This window comes from Diabrotica virgifera, chromosome 6, assembly GCF_917563875.1.
Source record: "Diabrotica virgifera virgifera chromosome 6, PGI_DIABVI_V3a".
In the NCBI taxonomy this organism is placed as follows: Eukaryota; Metazoa; Arthropoda; class Insecta; order Coleoptera; family Chrysomelidae; genus Diabrotica; species Diabrotica virgifera.
In genome coordinates, this window is record NC_065448.1 from 214,603,288 (window position 1) to 214,621,652 (window position 18,365).

At 32.0% G+C, this 18,365-nt stretch overlaps 1 protein-coding gene across 2 annotated transcripts in view; it reads left to right on the top strand.

Annotated features, from left to right (window-relative positions):
• Positions 1 to 18,365, top strand: part of LOC126887199 (uncharacterized) — a 505,416-nt gene that overhangs the window by 473,592 nt on the left and 13,459 nt on the right. For both annotated transcript variants that reach the window (XM_050654594.1, XM_050654595.1), the window contains one exon: positions 11,055 to 11,316. In XM_050654594.1, coding sequence (XP_050510551.1) covers positions 11,055 to 11,316 — 262 coding nt within the window. The remainder of the gene's footprint in view (positions 1 to 11,054; positions 11,317 to 18,365) is intronic.

The following is an 18,365-nucleotide window of genomic DNA, read 5'->3' on the forward strand; positions in this document are numbered from 1 at the left end:
GTTAAATACTTGTCAAAGTACTTCAGAATACCTATCAAATGAGCTCCAGTAGAAGTTAATAGCATCAAAATTAAGCAAGTTATGATGAAAATAAGAGAACTCTTTCGATTTTCTTAGGAAAAATTGAAAAATAAAACCTACGCCATCTCCACAAAAATTAAAATTTTGTAGTAATCCTGACAATAATTTCTTTAGGTTAACATAGTTAATGATTTTAAAAATTTTGACCGGTTTAGAATGCACATTTTTGAAAAAAAAAAAGATATAATTTAAAAAAATCAGAATTTTTAAAATTAGCGTACTTTTCATTTTCTTTTCAGAATTTTCAACTCCAAAAATACTCAATATACGTAAAAAATCATATATAACTAAATTTTAGTTTTTTCTATTCCAAATACTCTATCCATTTTACTATTTCCGTAGAGTAAAAAATAACCGAGTTAGAAACGTTTAATATTTCAATTTTGCTGCGAGAACCCTGTAACCGGGGCCATTTAACCTTTTATTTTTAAAAAAGTAAGAGGTATAAAAGAATAATTTTGACGTTTTTTAATAGCTCTTGGAATCAACTTTTAATTTATGTTTACATAAACCTTATGTCTTAAAAATTAACGGAGTTATTTACAAAAAAACAATAACATTTTTTGTAAAAATTTTTAAAAGATACATTTTGAAACATTTTTGGTGCATAAATTTTAATGCTATAGTCGGTTCGCTAAACTCAGACGCAACTGGCTAGATATTTTAGTCGATAATTTTTTTGTTTTTTGCCAATTTTGCAAAAATTTGCAAAATTACTAACTATTTAGTGATTATTAACTATTTAGTAATTATTTTTTGCCAATTTTACTAAAATTGGCAAAATTACCGATTAAAATATCTAGAAAGTTGCATCTGAGTTTAGCGAACAGACTATATCAACTTGTCTGAGGGCTTATTTGATAGATATTTCTATGAACTTTGACAAATGTTAAATAAATTTATGTTACAAAATGCATCATTTTCCCGGTATTTAAGCTTGAATATTTAGATTTGGGTACTCGACGAAAGAAATATACATTCAATTACCTATAACTCACTTTTAGTTAAACATTGAAAGGTTTTTCTAGTAAGAAATTTATTTGATTTTTTTTAGCCTCAATTTTGATAGTAATAACTTTTTTCCAAAAACTTAGTTTTTGAGTTATTTATGAAAAATCGGTTAAAAACATACATTTTTCTCACGAAAAATTAAAATCTTTAATCTTTAATAACTCAAAAAGTTTTGATTTACTTTAGTAAATTTATATAACAAATTTTGCTTATAATTTGTCTTTCTATCGAATTGTGGGGTTATTTTTAATAAAATAATTTTCACCCCGGAGGAGGGGTGGCATCCACCCCTAGGGTAAAAGCGCAAGTTGGCACCATATCACCTTTGTTCCTTGAGATATCCTCTAACCACTCACCAATTTTCATGCAAATCGATAGAGGTTCAACGAAATCAGAGTTAATAGCTCATATCCACCTTTAGTGACTGCACTATGCGGTCCCTCCGGGATTTGAGTTTATACCGTTTTTCTTTTAATTGGCATTTATTAATATTTTATACCTAATTCAGATATCAACATAGTTTTTTTATTAATATATTTATTTATTCAATTAATTATTGCCAATGTGCTAATTAAATATGCCAATCATATAGTGCGAAAGAGACGTCCCAATAGTGCGACGCGCGGCGAGAAGCCTAAAAGTTGAGTGGAGGCGCATAATTAACAATTAAAAAACGGTCTAATACTTGTCAGATTCTTAAAGTTGAATGTAGAAACTTCAATTTAGGCACTTGGCAACCTCAAAAGTAATAATTTACATATAAGTTTTCAAGCGTTGAAAATGCGTATTTTCGCATTTTTTTAATCGCTAATAGCTCTAAAACTATCAACAACAAAGAAAAATAACTAGAAACCTTTTGTGTTCAAAATGGCCCAAGAAACCTAAAAATATATTTCCGGAGCAAAAAAGGTGATCTTTTGAATTTGTTTAAAAAATTGTTTAAACAATTTCTGTCCAAAAATTTCGGCCGACACCTTTCTGATTTATTTAAAGGGACATTTCTTAACAGTAATCCGCACAGAAAGCGTAGTCCATGTGGTGAGACCGCTCTCGTCTGGAAAAATTTCTGATTCGGTTTCTTTGTGGATTCCTATTCAAAAAAATGTCCCCTTTAAACAAATCTGAAGGGTGCCGGGCGAAATTTTTGGGCAGAAATTGTTTAAACAATTTTTTTAAACAAATACAAAAGATCACGTTTTTTGCTCCGGAACATATATGTTTTTAAGTTTTGTGGGTCTAAACAAGAAAGGTATCTTTTAAATTTTCTCAAAAATTGATAGTTTTCGAGTTGTAGGCGATTTAAAATCTGAAAAATGTAAAAATGCAAATGCAGATACTCAAATTGAAGTTTAAACATTCATCTTCAAGATTCTAAAGAGTGTTTGCGTCTAACCTTAATTTAAACCATTGTTTTTTAATTGTTAAATATGCATGTCTATCCGATTTTTTGCCGGTGCGGCGCGCTCTATTTCAAAAATCTCCAATTTGCCCCCAAAAAATATTTTTTGATTATTTGGGATATTCTAAATAAAATCAGATTCTTGAAATTTTTCTCAAAAGTTAACAGTTTTAAAGTTATAAGCGATTTAAAATCCAAAAATGCGTTTCTTTGGTATTTTTCGGATTTTAAATCGCTTATAACTTTAAAACTGTTAACTTTTGAGAAAAATGTCGGGAAACTTAATTTATTTAGAATGTCCCAAAGAATCTATAAAAAATATTTTTCGGAAGAGAATAGGAGATTTTTGAAATAGAGCGCGCCGCACCGGCAAAAAAATCGGATAAATACGCATATTTAACAATTAAAAAACAACGGTATAAATTAAGGTTAGACGCGATCACTCTTCAGAATCTTGAAGCTGAATGTTTAATCTTCAATTTAAGTATCTGGCAACCTCAAAAATACTAATTTAAATATGAGTTTTTAAGCCTCGAAAATGCGTATTTTCGCCTTTTTCAGATTTTAAATCGCCTATAACTCAAAAACTATCATTTTTTTAAGAAAAATTACAAGATACCTTTTTTGTTTAGAATGACCCAAAAAACCTAAAAATGTATGTTTCAGGGCAAAAAAGCGTGATCTTCTGTATTTGTTTAAAAAAAATTTTAAACAATTTCTGCCCAAAAATTCCGCCTGGCACCCTTCAGATTTGTTTAAAGGGCACATTTTTGAATAAGAATCCACAAAGAAACCGAATCAGAAATTTTTTCAGACGGGAGCGGTCTCACCACATGGACCATAGGCAATAGGTATATGCAGCTATTCATAATAAAAAGCTCGACTATGATGTATCCTCGAGTAATATCGGAGAGTGGATAGCTTTTGATGATCTTTTAACTTTAACAATACCGATGCTGTTAATAACTTCATTTATATAATCTAATTTAATTTAGAAATTAAAAGAAAATAAATATTAACATTTATTAATTATTAATATAATTTATAAAATATATTAAACTTTGGTATAAAAAATAAATATAATAAAAAATATTATCAAATAGGTACATATCGGAAAAAGCTTTTGCCGGTCCCTAACGTCCAGTTTTCGGTCTTGACTAGCAAAGCCTATTTTTTTGGAAAAAAAATTGACAAGCAAGTGTGTATTTGCTAGTTGGTCTTAAAAAAATACTTTTTTAACAATATGTATTCTATTTTCAATAAAACTAAAAATTATAAGAATTTTTGAAGTTATACTTCTTTAGGCGCGATTGAGATTGAGGGTGAATTTATATTGATCTGTGCGCATGCGCACACCGACAGTTTGGTATTAGTTTATTATACGGGCTCTGATTGCGTGGTTATGATATGGAGGTTATCGGTAAACAAAAATGTTGTATAATATATTAGTTTTTATTGTTGTGAGGACAGAAATAAAATCAAATTTATAATTATAGTGACTTTTTAAATAGTTTTGAAAAGCCACAGGTACGTAATTCTAAATGTTTCAGTTGTATTCCAATAAAAAATTATCTTCATACCTATTTGGAAAATGTAAAAAAAATAATGTACTTACCTAGTACTTGCTATGCTATACCCCTAGTAGGCAATGCTTTAATTTACATAATCTGATTACGAACAAACTTTCTACAAATTTTCATCTAATGTATCGTTTTCTTGCTCTATATATTGTTGTATTTTAATTCGACAAAAATCAAACTAATAAAAATTCATATAAACAAAATGTCAAAAAGGTGTTCACTTTGTGTATATTCCCACATGACGTATACGCGAAGGTGGTGCAGTTTGAAATCGCTTCGACTCTCGTACGGCGGGATACACGGGAAGTAGGTTCAAGCCCAATGCAAGTTATATCATTTTTTATTTTTTTTATAGATTTTATGATTGTAAGTATATTATTATATAATTTTTTCAGAAAATACGTATTTAATTAAAATTTTTGGCAACAATTATTGTTCAGAAATCATTTGTGGCATTTTTCAATGTGTTTGTGTGTGTTTTATTCTTTTATTTTTTTAATTTTTGGTATTGTTTTAATAAAAAATTTTGGAAAATAGTAGAGAAACTTTTTAAAGTTTAAAGTATATTGATTTCGTTGAAATCATATAATAGAAGTATAACTTCTTACGTGCGTACAAAGTACACACATTCTTTTTTTTTATTTTCTAAAACAAACTCGCATTTTTAGCTAAATCCGTACATATTTTCTAATTGTTTATTTGTATATTTGTCTAGTGTAATAATTACCAGAAGTAACTTATTCACTCGTATTTTATCCAAAGTTAATCCTGTATTCTTTCTCCTTCTTCTTTAAGTGCCGTCTCCTAATCAGAAGTTGGATATCATCATCAGTAGACTGAGGCAAATATGCAAATAAAAAAGTATGAAATATGCGCATAAATATGCAATGTTTATCTAGAAAATATGCATATAATAAAAACAATATTTACAATATTTTTTTAATTACAAAAATATTTACAATATCTTCACATGTTTTATTAATTAACATGTACCTTTATTTTAAAACCCAAGCTTATGTAATTAAATATTAAAGTATTTTAACAAATAAATTATATTATTTCGAATTGTGGTAACAATTGTGCTGTTCACAATTTTCAATCTTTTTTTTTTCAAATTTACGATAATAGTATTTGAACCACTTCAGAAAGAACCTGGTAACCAACCACTGTTTATTTCCATGGAGGCTTTAAATTTTTGGAAAATTTCCTTCCCAATATGTATTATTTTAATAATTAATGTACTGTCTAACAATGATAATTTGGAAGATTCCAATAATTGGGTAATAATTTTCTAAACAAAACTATAGTTTGATTTTATAAATGGCACTGAACTGTATATTTTCGTCATTTTTAAAGCACAATAATTATTCACAATTACAAAAGATATGGTGTTCACGGCTTATTTTACAAAAAAGAGAAATGGACCGTCAAAATAAAAATTTTTACCTAGAAATATAAACTGGCAGATTTTGGAATCGTTATATCAAGGACAAAACGTGACAAAATGTACAAGTCGGTATCTTTTATTAGTTAGTACATTCCGATGCCAAAAATTTGAATACCTACGAAGAGATTATAAAACATAAACAAACATTGAGATTTCCAAGCTACTTGTTACCTGAATATAAAAAGATATGTATAGTTACAACCAAAATTTAAAATTATATGCACTTTATGCACACTTTTATAAAAATATGCAAAATTGGAAATTTTTGCATTTTTTATGCATTATATGCAATTTGCATATTTGCCTAAGTCTAATCATCAGTATCTTTACTCTATCTACAACTTCTCAGATAGTGTAGGAAACAAAGGTTGAACCTTGCAAAATGGACACAAGTCAGGTTTTATTTTTTTTCTGGTATATCAAGGGGTGCTTATTATAAGACTAACTTTTTCTGAAAAAATTTCGCCCCGGAACCCCCCTTTTCACCCCTTTAAAGGGGGTAATTTGTGGTTTTTGCGGAACGTAGCCCTTCCTGTACCTTTTACAAAAAATTTCTTTTATAGAAATATGAAGAAGACTATATTTTCTACGATTTATTTCCAACAGCATATGTCTATCATCCACCGTTTAGCAAGGGTGGTGCGCCAAAGTTGACAAGTTTTAAAAAAAGATGTTTTAAAAAAATATATATTTTTTTTTAACTGTAACGGAAATTAAGAAGAAATCCTACCGAAATTATTCACAAATAATTGATTGATTTTTTGGTATAGGTTTCACTTAAGGGTAATTGCTGATTTTTTAATTACAGGGTGTTACATTTTAAAAAACCCCTCTTTATACCATCTGAACCGTTTATGCTAGAGTAAAAAGATTTTCAGCCATTACCCATGTATTGGTGGTATTTACAAATTTGTATAATGCACCCCCATTTTTTCCCCGGAACCACCCAAAAAAAAAGAAAAATTAATAAATAAAGTGATTTTCTTGGAATCCTTCACACACAATGCGCTTTATTAATATGCTTCATACATCATTTTGTGCACATTATTATTACCCATACATGGACACCAAAAGCGATTTCCTAATGCAATCCCTGTAGCCAAAAAAAATAAATAAAGTGGGGGGTTGAAATTGTTTTTTTGTTTTTTGCCTTTTGATCTCTATGGGCATATGCTTCATCAATAGTGCTTTTCAAAAATATATATGGGTATTGCAACCTCCCTGCGGAAACCACCCCTATCCTTGGAAATATACTGCATAAACTACCCCTATCCCTTGGCGAGCATGTTTTTATGATTTGCTCATTACCTATGCATTATTTTTAAACAAAACTTATACAGTGTTAAAGACCACTATTTACTCTAAAAATTAGGTCCTATTCATTTTTTTCGTATAAGCAACCGTTACGGCACAGTGGCGCCGTAAACCTCACATATGCTTTGGCGGGCTCCAGTTTTTGTTTTTTTTTTTCGTCATCTGTTCGTTTTATTGATAAAGTACTTATGTAAAATAAAACAACACAGTGTAACCTACAAATTATTACCCTATCCACATTTTACAATCTTTGCGCCCCAAAGCCACAGTGGTGGCCCAAAATCAATTTTTGCATATTTTCGCAACCTACACGCATTTTATTGCATTAATGCTACCTTAATAGCACAATATTCACCCTTAAGTGGTCGCTAAGCAGTGGCGGATCCAGGGAGGGATGATGGGGGCGATCACCCCCACCCTCTCAAACCAAGTGATATTATATTTAAAGATTATAAAAATATTCATTTATTTTTATAGAATTTTAACCAATTGGCACCCCCCTCTTAACGATGCTGGATCCGCCACTGTCGCTAAAGCATAAAAAGTACGCCATTTTTATAAAAATAATAATATAAGTATTTCTATAAAAATAAATGAATATTTTTATAATCTTTAAATATAATATCACTTGGTTTGAGCGGGGGGGGGTGATCACCCCCATCACCCCTTCCTGGATCTGCCAGTACTTAGCGACCACTTAAGGGTGAATATTGTGCTATTAAGGTAGCATTAATGCAATAAAATACGTGTAGGTGGCGAAAATATGCAAAAATTGATTTTGGGCCACCACTGTGGCTTTGGGGCGCAAAGACAATAAAATGTGCATAGGTCATAATTTGTAGGTTACACTGCGTTGTTTTATTTTACATAAGTACTTTATCAATAAAACAAACAGATGACGAAAAAGAAAACAAAAGCTGGAGCCTGCCAAAGCATATATGAGGTTTACGGCGCCACTGTGCCGTAACGGTTGCTTATACGAAAAAAATGAATAGGGCCTAATTTTTAGAGTAAATAGTGGTCTTTATTCTTGTATAACTTTTGTTTAAAAGGAATGCATAGGTAATGAGAAAATCGTAAAAACATCCTCGCCAAGGGATAGGGGTAGTTTTTGTAGTATATTTTCAAGGATAGGGGTGGTTTCCGCAGGGATGTTGCAATAACCATATATATTTTTGAAAAGCACTATTGATGAAAAATATGCTCATATGGATCAAAAAGCAAAAAACAAAAAAAAATTTCAACCCCCCATTTTATTTATTTTTTTTTGGCTGCAGGGGTGGCAGTAGGAAATCGCTTTTGATGTCCATGCATGGGTAATAATAACGTGCACAAAATGATATATGAAGCATATTAATAAAGGGCATTGTGTGCGAAGGATTCCAAGAAAATCACTTTATTTATTAATTCTTCTTTTTTTTGGGGGTGGTTCCGGGGAAAAAATGGGGGTGCATTATACAAATTTGTAAATAGCACCAGTACATGGGTAATCGTTGAAAGTCTTTAAACTCTAGCATGAACGGTTCAGATGGTGTAAAAAGGGGTTTTTTAAAATGTAACACCCTGTAATTAAAAAAAGGGCAATTACCCTTAAGTGAAACCTATACCAAAAAATCAATCAGTTATTTGCGAATAATTGCGGTTAGATTTCTTCTTAATTTCCGTTACAGTTAGGGAAAAATATATATTTTTTTAAAACATCTTTTTTAAAAACTTGTCAAATTTGGGGCGCTACCCCCGCTAAACGGTGGATGATAGACATATTCTGTTGAAAAAAATCGTAGAAAATATAGTCCTCTTTATATTTCTATAAAAAAAGTTTTTTGTAAAAGGTACAGGAAGGGCTACGTTCCGCAAAAACCACAAATTACCCCCTTTAAAGGGGTGAAAAGGGGGATTCCGGGGCGAAATTTTTTCAGAAAAAGTTAGTCCTATAATAAGCACCCCTTAATACACCAGAAAAAAAATTAAACCGGACTTGTGTCCATTTTGCAAGGTTCAACCTCTGTTTCCTACACTAAGAAGAGTTCTATTGAACTGCATGTAAACTATTATGATCCCTTAAATTCTTCAACCATGACACTCTTCTTCTTCCTGTACTCCTTCCTCCTCTTCCTGTAATGTTTGTACTTTGTTTTTGAAATTTTTAAATTGAGATTTATTCCCTTAATTTGTAACCTATCATAGATTACTTTTCTTAATATAAGAATTTCTTTGACATAAAGCAGTAGTTGTATGCAGTATCTTACCCAGTATTCAACATTTTTTAAATAAAATCGTCTTGCCTACTATTAAAAATATGCAAAACGTCAGCAGAAGTAGTGCGCACCTGCTATCCCTCTATTACGGGTTGTTAACTAGAAATTAAAGATCACAATCTTACTGCCTTTACCATATGGCATATGTCATGATACTAACAAAGACATACATTATCAGTTATGTCCGTTAAAAATAAAGAAAAAGGTGAAGGTGTAATTTTAGAATGCATAATGTGTATCTAAAAAACAGACCACTCAAAAGTTTAACAGTTCTTTTTCTTCCGGGACCTTAATGACTTTATTTTATATATGGAAAAAATTATCAACGTTGAGAGGCTTTTCTCCATATCGTTCCATGAAAATCTGAGAATTTGGTGCAGAGTTTATATTTCGATAATGGCAAGTCTCAAGTTTCTTAAATGCTGTGATATTTACTTCTAAACTATTCACTAGAGCAAGTATTTTGCCCTAATATTACTCCAATAAACAAAAATATAATTTGCAATTTACTTTTGTTCTTCATATTTTGCACAGTAAAATATTCGTTGTAGCGATAATCCAAGAGGGTCGTATATTCGTGGAATGGGGTATACCCAGGACTCCCACAGGATAAGCTCTTTGCTGACAGAGAACCCTTATAGCGCATCAGAGTGCTATCGGGGAGCTTCTGCTTTTTTCCCATTTTTAAGGGTTATATAAGTCTCTCAGGCTGGGTTAACACTATGGCTTGCTTGCTTGCTTGAATTTTTATCATCAAAAGTTATTATTCCGGTTTTTCGTTGAGATTATTTAGTACAATAGAAATTGAATACTGATCACAAAATTTAAATTTCTACTCTAATAGACTGAATGTACGGAAATAATAATTAGGACAATATTTTCAATTTAGAGTCCTGTCGCCGGGGGGTGGGGTACAACGGCCTCCTTAATTCAGATAGACTTACCCAATTTTTTTTATGTATTTTGACCCGTAGAACTCGAATTTTTTGGGTAACAGTTGATCCGGATGTCGATTAGATTGTTATAAACAAAAAACTTAAGAAATTACATAACAGCGATTTTTCGCAAAACAAAACTTTTTGTATTTTTTGGGTAATTCTCAGCAAAAATGGTCTTGCAAGTTTTTTCGTAGGATGCATAATGTTCGAGATAAACGCGGTTAAACTTTCAAAAATCGAAAAAGTGCAATTTTTGAACCCGAATTACTTTTGATTAAAAAATAAAATAGCAATTCTGCTTACTGCATTTGAAAGTTCAAGTCAAATTCTATGGGATTTGATTATTTGCATTGCTAAAAATTAAGTTTTTATTTGTTAAACAAAGCCATAAACACATAGTGTTTCCCGTATCCAATGCATGCGTTTTAATGTACGTAATATACGTAGAAATTGTCTGTATGCGCGCCTACTCGTTCGATTTCAAATGAGAAATGCATTGAAAACATCATTCAATCACTGTGTGTTTATAGCTTTGTTTAACAATAAAAAATTAATTTTTAGCAATGAAAGTAATCAAAACTGATAGAATTTGACTTGAAACTTTCAAATGCGTTAAGCAGAATTGCTATTTTATTTTTCAATCAAAAGTTATTCGGGTTCAAAAATTGCAATTTTTCGATTTTTTTAAAGTTCAACCGCGTTTATGTCGAAAACTATGCATCCTACGAAAAAACTTGTAAAAAAGTTTTTTGCTTAGAATTTTAGAATGACCCAAAAATACAAAAAAATGTTTTGTTTTGCGAAAAATCGCTGTTATGTGATTCCTCAAGTTCTTTGTTTATAACAATCTTATCGACATCCGGATCGACTGTTACCCAAAAAATTCGTGTTCTACGGGTCAAAAGATATAAAAAAAACTGGGTAAGTCCATCTGAATTAAGGAGGCCGTTGTACCCCCACTGGGGACAGGACTATTAATATTTGTGTATAAATAGGCACATTTTTAACGTACTATTACATTTTCAGGCTGATCGAAGTTAATGGTAAAATAGTATTGAATAAGAGCAGGGAAGATCTCGCTAGATTATTAGCTGCTGCTCCCGATCCAGCGCAGATTGTCATTTTAAGAAAAGTATTCGAAAATAAAATACCAACAAATGACGTATCCAAACTACAATCCGAATTAGAATCGTTAAGAATAAAAGCCGATGAGACTCAAAAAGTGAAAGAAGGACTTAAGTCAGATAATATTAGGTTGACGCATAGGATCTCATACTTAGAAGAACAAGTGAGTATTATATTTCTTCTTCTTCTTCTTCCTTCTTGTATGTAGGCTTTAAAGCCTGTTTCTTCTTCAGTATTAGCCTGAAAAACAGCACACCTGAGAAAACAACTGTTTGTTTAATATATATAACTTCTTTTTCTTCTTTTTCTTGTTCTTATATTAGGCATCTTGACCTGTTCTTAACCGATTTTGAGCTTGTATTCGTAGCTGTGATGTTGACTGCCAGCTATTTCGCCACCTTTTAAAGGGACTTCCTGTTGGTCTCTTGCCTGTTGGCTTTGAATCTCTGGCTATACGGACTATTCTCTCGCTGTCCATTCTCGTGACATGCTGATTCCACTTTCGTCTTCTCTGTCTTCCCCACCGTACTATGTCTTGAATGTTACAGAGATCTCTTATTCTGTCGTTCGGTATTCTGTCTCTCAGTGTTTTCCCGGTTATGTTCGAGACCCCAATGTTCTCATTTCTGATGTTCTCAGTAGCCTCTTGCTTTCTGCTGCCACAACTTGTTTCTATCGCTTACGTCATGATCGGTCTTACACACGATTTGTATACATGCGTACTTTCCCTTCCAGCCTCATCTTTATTTCTCCAGATGACATCCCTCAGACATCCTTGCATGTAACTGACTTTATTTGCTTGCTTTCGGACTCGTAAATAACTTCTAAATGCAAAAATAATGACAAAAAACAGCACAAAATCAAACAGACAGGACAGCCTCAGTAAACAAACCAGAAACGTCACAAATTGTACTTAAAATCTGAAAACGTCCCCAAGCGTCTTTTTTGTACCTATCTCTTTTCGATGTACTGAGTCTAGAGTCTAGAGCGTTCATAAAAATAACATGTATCTTTACTTAATAACAGGCGATGGCTGGTTTGTCTTTGGGTCATTCCATTTCAAATCACTCAATTTTGGAGCAAAAAAAATTTTGGACCTCCGATTTGTCTGAAAATTGGTATATAGCTTCTGCGGGACGTAAAAATAAGATATTTAAGGTCAAAAAATCTTCTTCTTCTTTTTTTCTCAAAATGTTATTTTATGCGATTTTACAGTGATTTGGTGTTTATTTATACAAATTTGCATTTTCTATCGTAAAGTATCAATGGAAAACATAATATTTTAATAGAAGGGACTCAAAAATGTCATTATATGGCATTATAACAAGTTACTTTGATTCAAAACAAGCTTTTGATCAAATTTAATAGTGTAGAAAACGTTAAAATACCGTTTTTTACATTTTTCTCCATTCCCAAAATACATCATAATCGATTTGGCTGAAAATTTTCCCACAGATAGACAAAACATAGGACTTTAAGTTACATTACGTTACAAGTTACAAGTAATTATATTACAATACCAAAAAAGTTACATGCAATATTATAGTCAAAAATATAGGCGTCTACTGTAAGTACAATTAACTCGAAAATATCGACCTCACGACAAAAATTGTTAAAAAGAAATTGTAATAATTGTAAATACGATTTATTTGAAACAATTTCAGTTCCTACCATTTTTGTCGAAAAGTTAAAAATGGCGGAGATATTGAGCAAAACAGGTTCTCCTTTAAAATCAAGATGGCGGCTAACGTAACGGAGGAATTCATTCGTGATTTTAAATTTAGGCTACTATTAACTCCTCTAAAGATCAGAAAAATAAAATTTTGGGCAGCTCGGCATTCAATTTCAAATGATATCCCGACTGGACTAATATATACTTTTGAGTCTAATATTACTGCATGTAACTTTTTTGGTATTATAATATAATTTAAATCCTTCTAACCACTTAAAGTCCTATCTTTTGGCTATCTGTGGGCAAATTTTCAGCCAAATCGATGATGATGTATTTTGGGAATGGAGGAAAATGTAAAAAACGGTATTTTAACGTTTTTTACACTATAAAATTTGATAAAAAAACTTGTTTTGATTCAAAATAACTTGTTATAATGCCATATAATGATATTTTTGAGTCCTTTCTATTAAAACATTATGTTTTTCATTGATACTTTTCGACAGAAAATGCAAATTTGTTTAAATAAACACCAAATCACTGTAAAATCGCATAAAATAACATTTTGAGAAAAAAAGAAGAAGAAGATTTTTTGACCTTAAATATCTTATTTTTACGTCCCGCAGAAGCTATATACCAATTTTCAGACAAATCGGAGATCCAAAATTTTTTGCCTGAGTGATTTGACATGGAATGTACCCTTTAGTTTCATGCGTGGAAGAAAATGATGCTAGATAAAAAGTATGTGTTCTATCTCGCCAGGTGTTAATGACGTACGGGTAAAGAACCATGGACTCAACTGTATATTAATAGTCCATGTGGTAAGACCGCTCCCGTCTGAAAAAATTTTTGATTCGGTTTCTTTGTGGATTCCCATTCAAAAATGTCACCTTTAAACAAATCTGAAGGGTGCCGGGCGGAATTTTTGGGCAGAAATTGTTTTAAACATTTTTTTAAACAAATACAAAAGATCACGTTTTTTTCCTCTGTAACATATATTTTTAGGTTTTTTGGATTATTTCTAAACAAGAAAGGTATCTTGTAATTTTTCTAAAAAATTGACAGTTTTCGAGTTATAGGCGATTTAAATCTGAAAAATGCGAAAATATGCATTTTCGAGGCTTAAAAAGTCATATTTAGATTAGTATTTTTGAGGTTCCATCCATCCAATGGCACTACAGCCCAAATCGAGCCTTGGCCTCCTTCAACAAGCTTCTCCAATCATTTCGATTTACCGCTGTTCTTTTCCATGAACGCGTTCCCAGGAAGTTCCTGGCATCCTCATCGACTTCGTCTTCCCATCTCGTTTTAGGTCTTCCAACAGGTCTTCTTCCCTGCATTCTTGCATTCAGCAATTTTCTGGGGATTCTATTCTCATGCATGCGGACCACGTGTCCTGCCCACCGTAATCTCTGCAGTTTAGTGTATTGTGCTAGAGTTGGTTCGCTATATTGCTCGTATATTTCTCTATTATACCTAATTCGCCAGTTGTTATTTTCACTTATTGGGCCCAATATCCTACGTAATACTTTTCTTTCAAACACATCTAATGCATTGACAGATTTCTGTGTCACCACCCACGTTTCACAGCCATAACTTACTATGGGCCTGATTATAGTTTTATATACCCGGAGTTTTGTTTTCCGGTGTACGTCTCGCGATTTGAATATGTGGCCCATCGCGAAATAGGCTTTATTTGCCAGCACAAGCCTTCTATTTATTTCCGGTTCTTCTTCATTGCTTGCAACCAGATCCATTCCTAGGTAGGTGAATATATTCACATGTTCTATATCGTCAATAAAATGTTGTTGCGCCGGTCTATTTGATCTGGATTGTATGAGTAGTTTTGTTTTATTTGTATTTATTGCTAGCCCTACTGCTTCTGCACTCTGTTTCAACTCAACGTAGGTTTCTTCCGCTGAATTCATTGTTCTGCTCATTATGTTTATATCATCTGCGTATGCTGCTAATTGGGTAGATTTGTTTATAAGTATGTTATTTCCGCTCACCGTCAACCGTCTAATTACATATTCAAGAACAAGATTAAAAAGCGTTGGAGCCAGTCCGTCGCCTTGTTTCAGTCCTTGCGTTATCGTAAACGCATCAGTGATCTGTCCTTGAATACATACCTGTGCTTCTGTTTCTGTCATTGTCATTTGCACTAGTCGTATTAATTTTGATGGTATGCCAAATTCTTCCAATATATTAGGTAGAATTGTTCTATCTATTGAATCATAGGCTTGTTTAAAATCTACAAAGAGATTGTAAACGTCCATGTCACATTCCCATGCTTTGGCTAGTATTTGTTTAACTGTAAATAGTTGGTCAATGGTAGATCTATTTTGCCTAAACCCTGCTTGATATTCCCCGATGATTTTTTCCGTGAGAGGTTGAAGTCTTCGATTAAGGATGTTTGTGAATATTTTGTATCCCGAAGGTTGCCAGATACTTATATTGAAGACTAAACATTCAGCTTCAAGATTCTGGAGAGTGATCTCGTCTAACCTTAATTTATACCGTTGTTTTTTAATTGTTAAATATGCGTATTTATTCGATTTTTTGGCCGGTGCGGCGCGCTCCATTTCAAAAATCTCCTATTTTTATCCGAAAAATATTTTTCCTAGATCATTTGAGATATTCCAAATAAAATAAGTTTCTTGACATTTTTCTCAAAAGTTAATAGTTTTAAAGTTATATATTATATTTATTAAGCGCAACAGGCCTTGTAGGCCTAGGGCTAAAATGTTTACATTTCTGATTACATAAATAATATAATAAATAACTTAATATAATTTACATAACTTATAAATTTTATTTAATTACACTTCAGTCCTCTTATACACTCCTTCACCACCTCTCCCCATCTCCTTCTGTCCAATGCTAGTTCTTTCCATCTCTCAATGTTACTTTTCTTCAAGTCTTCATATACACTGTCCTTCCATCTTTTCCTTGGCCTGTCTTTCCTCCTCTTTTGTATTGGTCTTCGTGAGAGTACCATTTTTGGCATTCGTTTACTTGAAGTGCCTCTCGATGTGCCCCAAGTATCGTATTCTCTGTGCTTTGATCGTCGTCGTGATCGTTGGCTCTTGACATAGTTCTTCCAATTCTTTATTGGTCCTTCTTCTCCACTGACCTTCTATTTTCACACCTTCATATATTGCTCTTTGCATTTTTCTCTCCCATCTTTCTAAAAGGTCTGTTTCTGACTTTTTGAGCACCCATGTTTCGCATGCGTATGCTACTGTAGGTCTGATAACAGTCTTATAAATTCTTATTTTTGTTTTTCTTGATACATATTTGGATTTCAATAATGTGCGTAATGCTCCATATTTTTTATTTCCTTTAGCTATTCTTGCCTTTATCTCCCCTTCTTCGTGACCATTTTCATCTCTTTTGGCTCCCAGGTAAATAATTTCTTTTTCTCTTTTGAACGAGTATGTTTTTTCTCCATCTATTTGTACTATGATGTTATTCTCTTTTTCTTTTTGGATCTCTCCCATTATCATATACTTTGTCTTTTCTTCATTTATTTTATGTCCGATTTTTTGGCTTCTGTTATTATGTTTTTCATTAACTTTTGTAGTTCTTTTTTGCTTGTTGTTAATAGCGTCAGATCATCGGCAAATGCTATGCATTGGTGGCCGTTTTTAAATATCGTTTCTTGCATGTTTATTCTGCTTTTCCTGATTATTCCTTCCAATGTTAGATTGAATGCCGTTATTGATAGTGGGTCTCCTTGTCGTAATCCTTCCTTGGTTTCAAACTTTTTGGATGTATACCCTTTCCAAGCTATTTCGTTTGTTGTGTTTTCCATCGTCATCTTTACCATCCTGACAATTTTACTTGGTATCCCCAATTCTTTCATCAGTTCGTACATCTGCTGTCTGTTTACTGTGTCGTAAGCCTGCTTTAAATCTATGAACAAAGCATATTGTACTGTTTTATGTTCGTAACAGGTAGTCTGTATTTCTTTTAAGGCAAATATTTGGTCAGTCGTTGATCTGTTGTTTCTAAAACCTGCCTGGTATTCTCCCAGTATTTTTTCCGAATATTGACTTAGCCTTTTTCTTATACTTTGTGCCAAGATTTTGCAAACTATTTCTAATATTGCGATGCCTCTGTAGTTTTCGCGTAAAGTTATAAGCGATTTAAAAATGCCAAAAAAACGCATTTTTGGATTTTAAATCGCTTATAACTTTAAAACTGTTAACTTTTGAGAAAAATATCAAGAAACTTATTTTATTTAGAATGTCCCAAAGAATCTAGAAAAATATTTTTTGGAGGAAAATTGGAGATTTTTGAAATAGAGCGCGCCGCACTGGCAAAAAAAATCGGATAGACATGCATATTTAACAATTAAAAACCAACGGTTTAAATTAAGGCTAGACACAATCACTCTTCAGAATCTTAAAGCTGAATGTTTAAACTTTAATTTAAGTATCTGGAAACCTGAAAAATACTAATTTAAATATGAGATTTTAGTCCTCGAAAATGCGTAATTTAGCATTTTTCAGATTTTAAATCGCCAATAACTCGAAAACTATCAATTTTTGAGAAAATTTACAAGATACCTTTCTTGTTTAGAATAACCCACAAAACTTAAAAATATATGTTCCGGAGCAAAAAACGTGATCTTTTGTATTTGATTAAAAAATTTGTTTAAACAATTTCTGCCCAAAAATTCCGCCGGCACCCTTCAGATTTGTTTAAAGGGATATTTTTAAATAGGAATCCACAAAGAAACCGAATCAGAAATTTTTCCAGACGGGAGCGGTCTCACCACATGGACTATAAGGCCGAAGGGACGTGTTCTGCGGGTATACTTTACAGGACAAGTTGCTCTGCCATTTTTCAAATGTTTTTATTTTAATTATATCCTTTGATTTACCAGACATTCACCTCTGTATTTTTCTGTAAAACTTATTTAAGTTGCTTTTATCTTGCTAGATAAAACACGGTTGACAGCTCTTTGATAACCTTTCATTCTTCAAGATGTTTATACATTTTTTCACTTTTTAAATATCAATTCTTGGAATTGCTTTATTTAGTCCGCTATTATTTATTTTTAAACGGATATTATTAACGCAATAAGATATCAACATTCATAATTAATTGTATTTACCATATTTCTTAATTTTATTTTTAAATCGAATGAATTGTATGAATTTTAATATTTTAGGATTACTCAAGTTTTTTGTTTAAAAAAGGTTTTTTGTACACAGTTTTCTGTGTTTTCTAGTAATTATGTCCTTGCATTTATCTAAGAGTAACACCATTTTTGCTAAATTTTATGCCTTTTTTCTTCTTCTTCTTCTTCTTTTGATGTAGACATGACTGTCTGTTTTTTCATTGTGCCTCCAGTAACTTGTCTTCCCACTGATCTTCTTTCTATTCGAGAACCGTCTCTCGCTGTCCTTACTACTATATTAGTTGTCATTCTGCTTATGTGATTGTTCCATTTTACCGTTATGTTTCTTACCCAGTTATTAATGTTATACACCTTGCATCTCCGTCGTATATCTGTACTTATAGCTCTGTCCCAT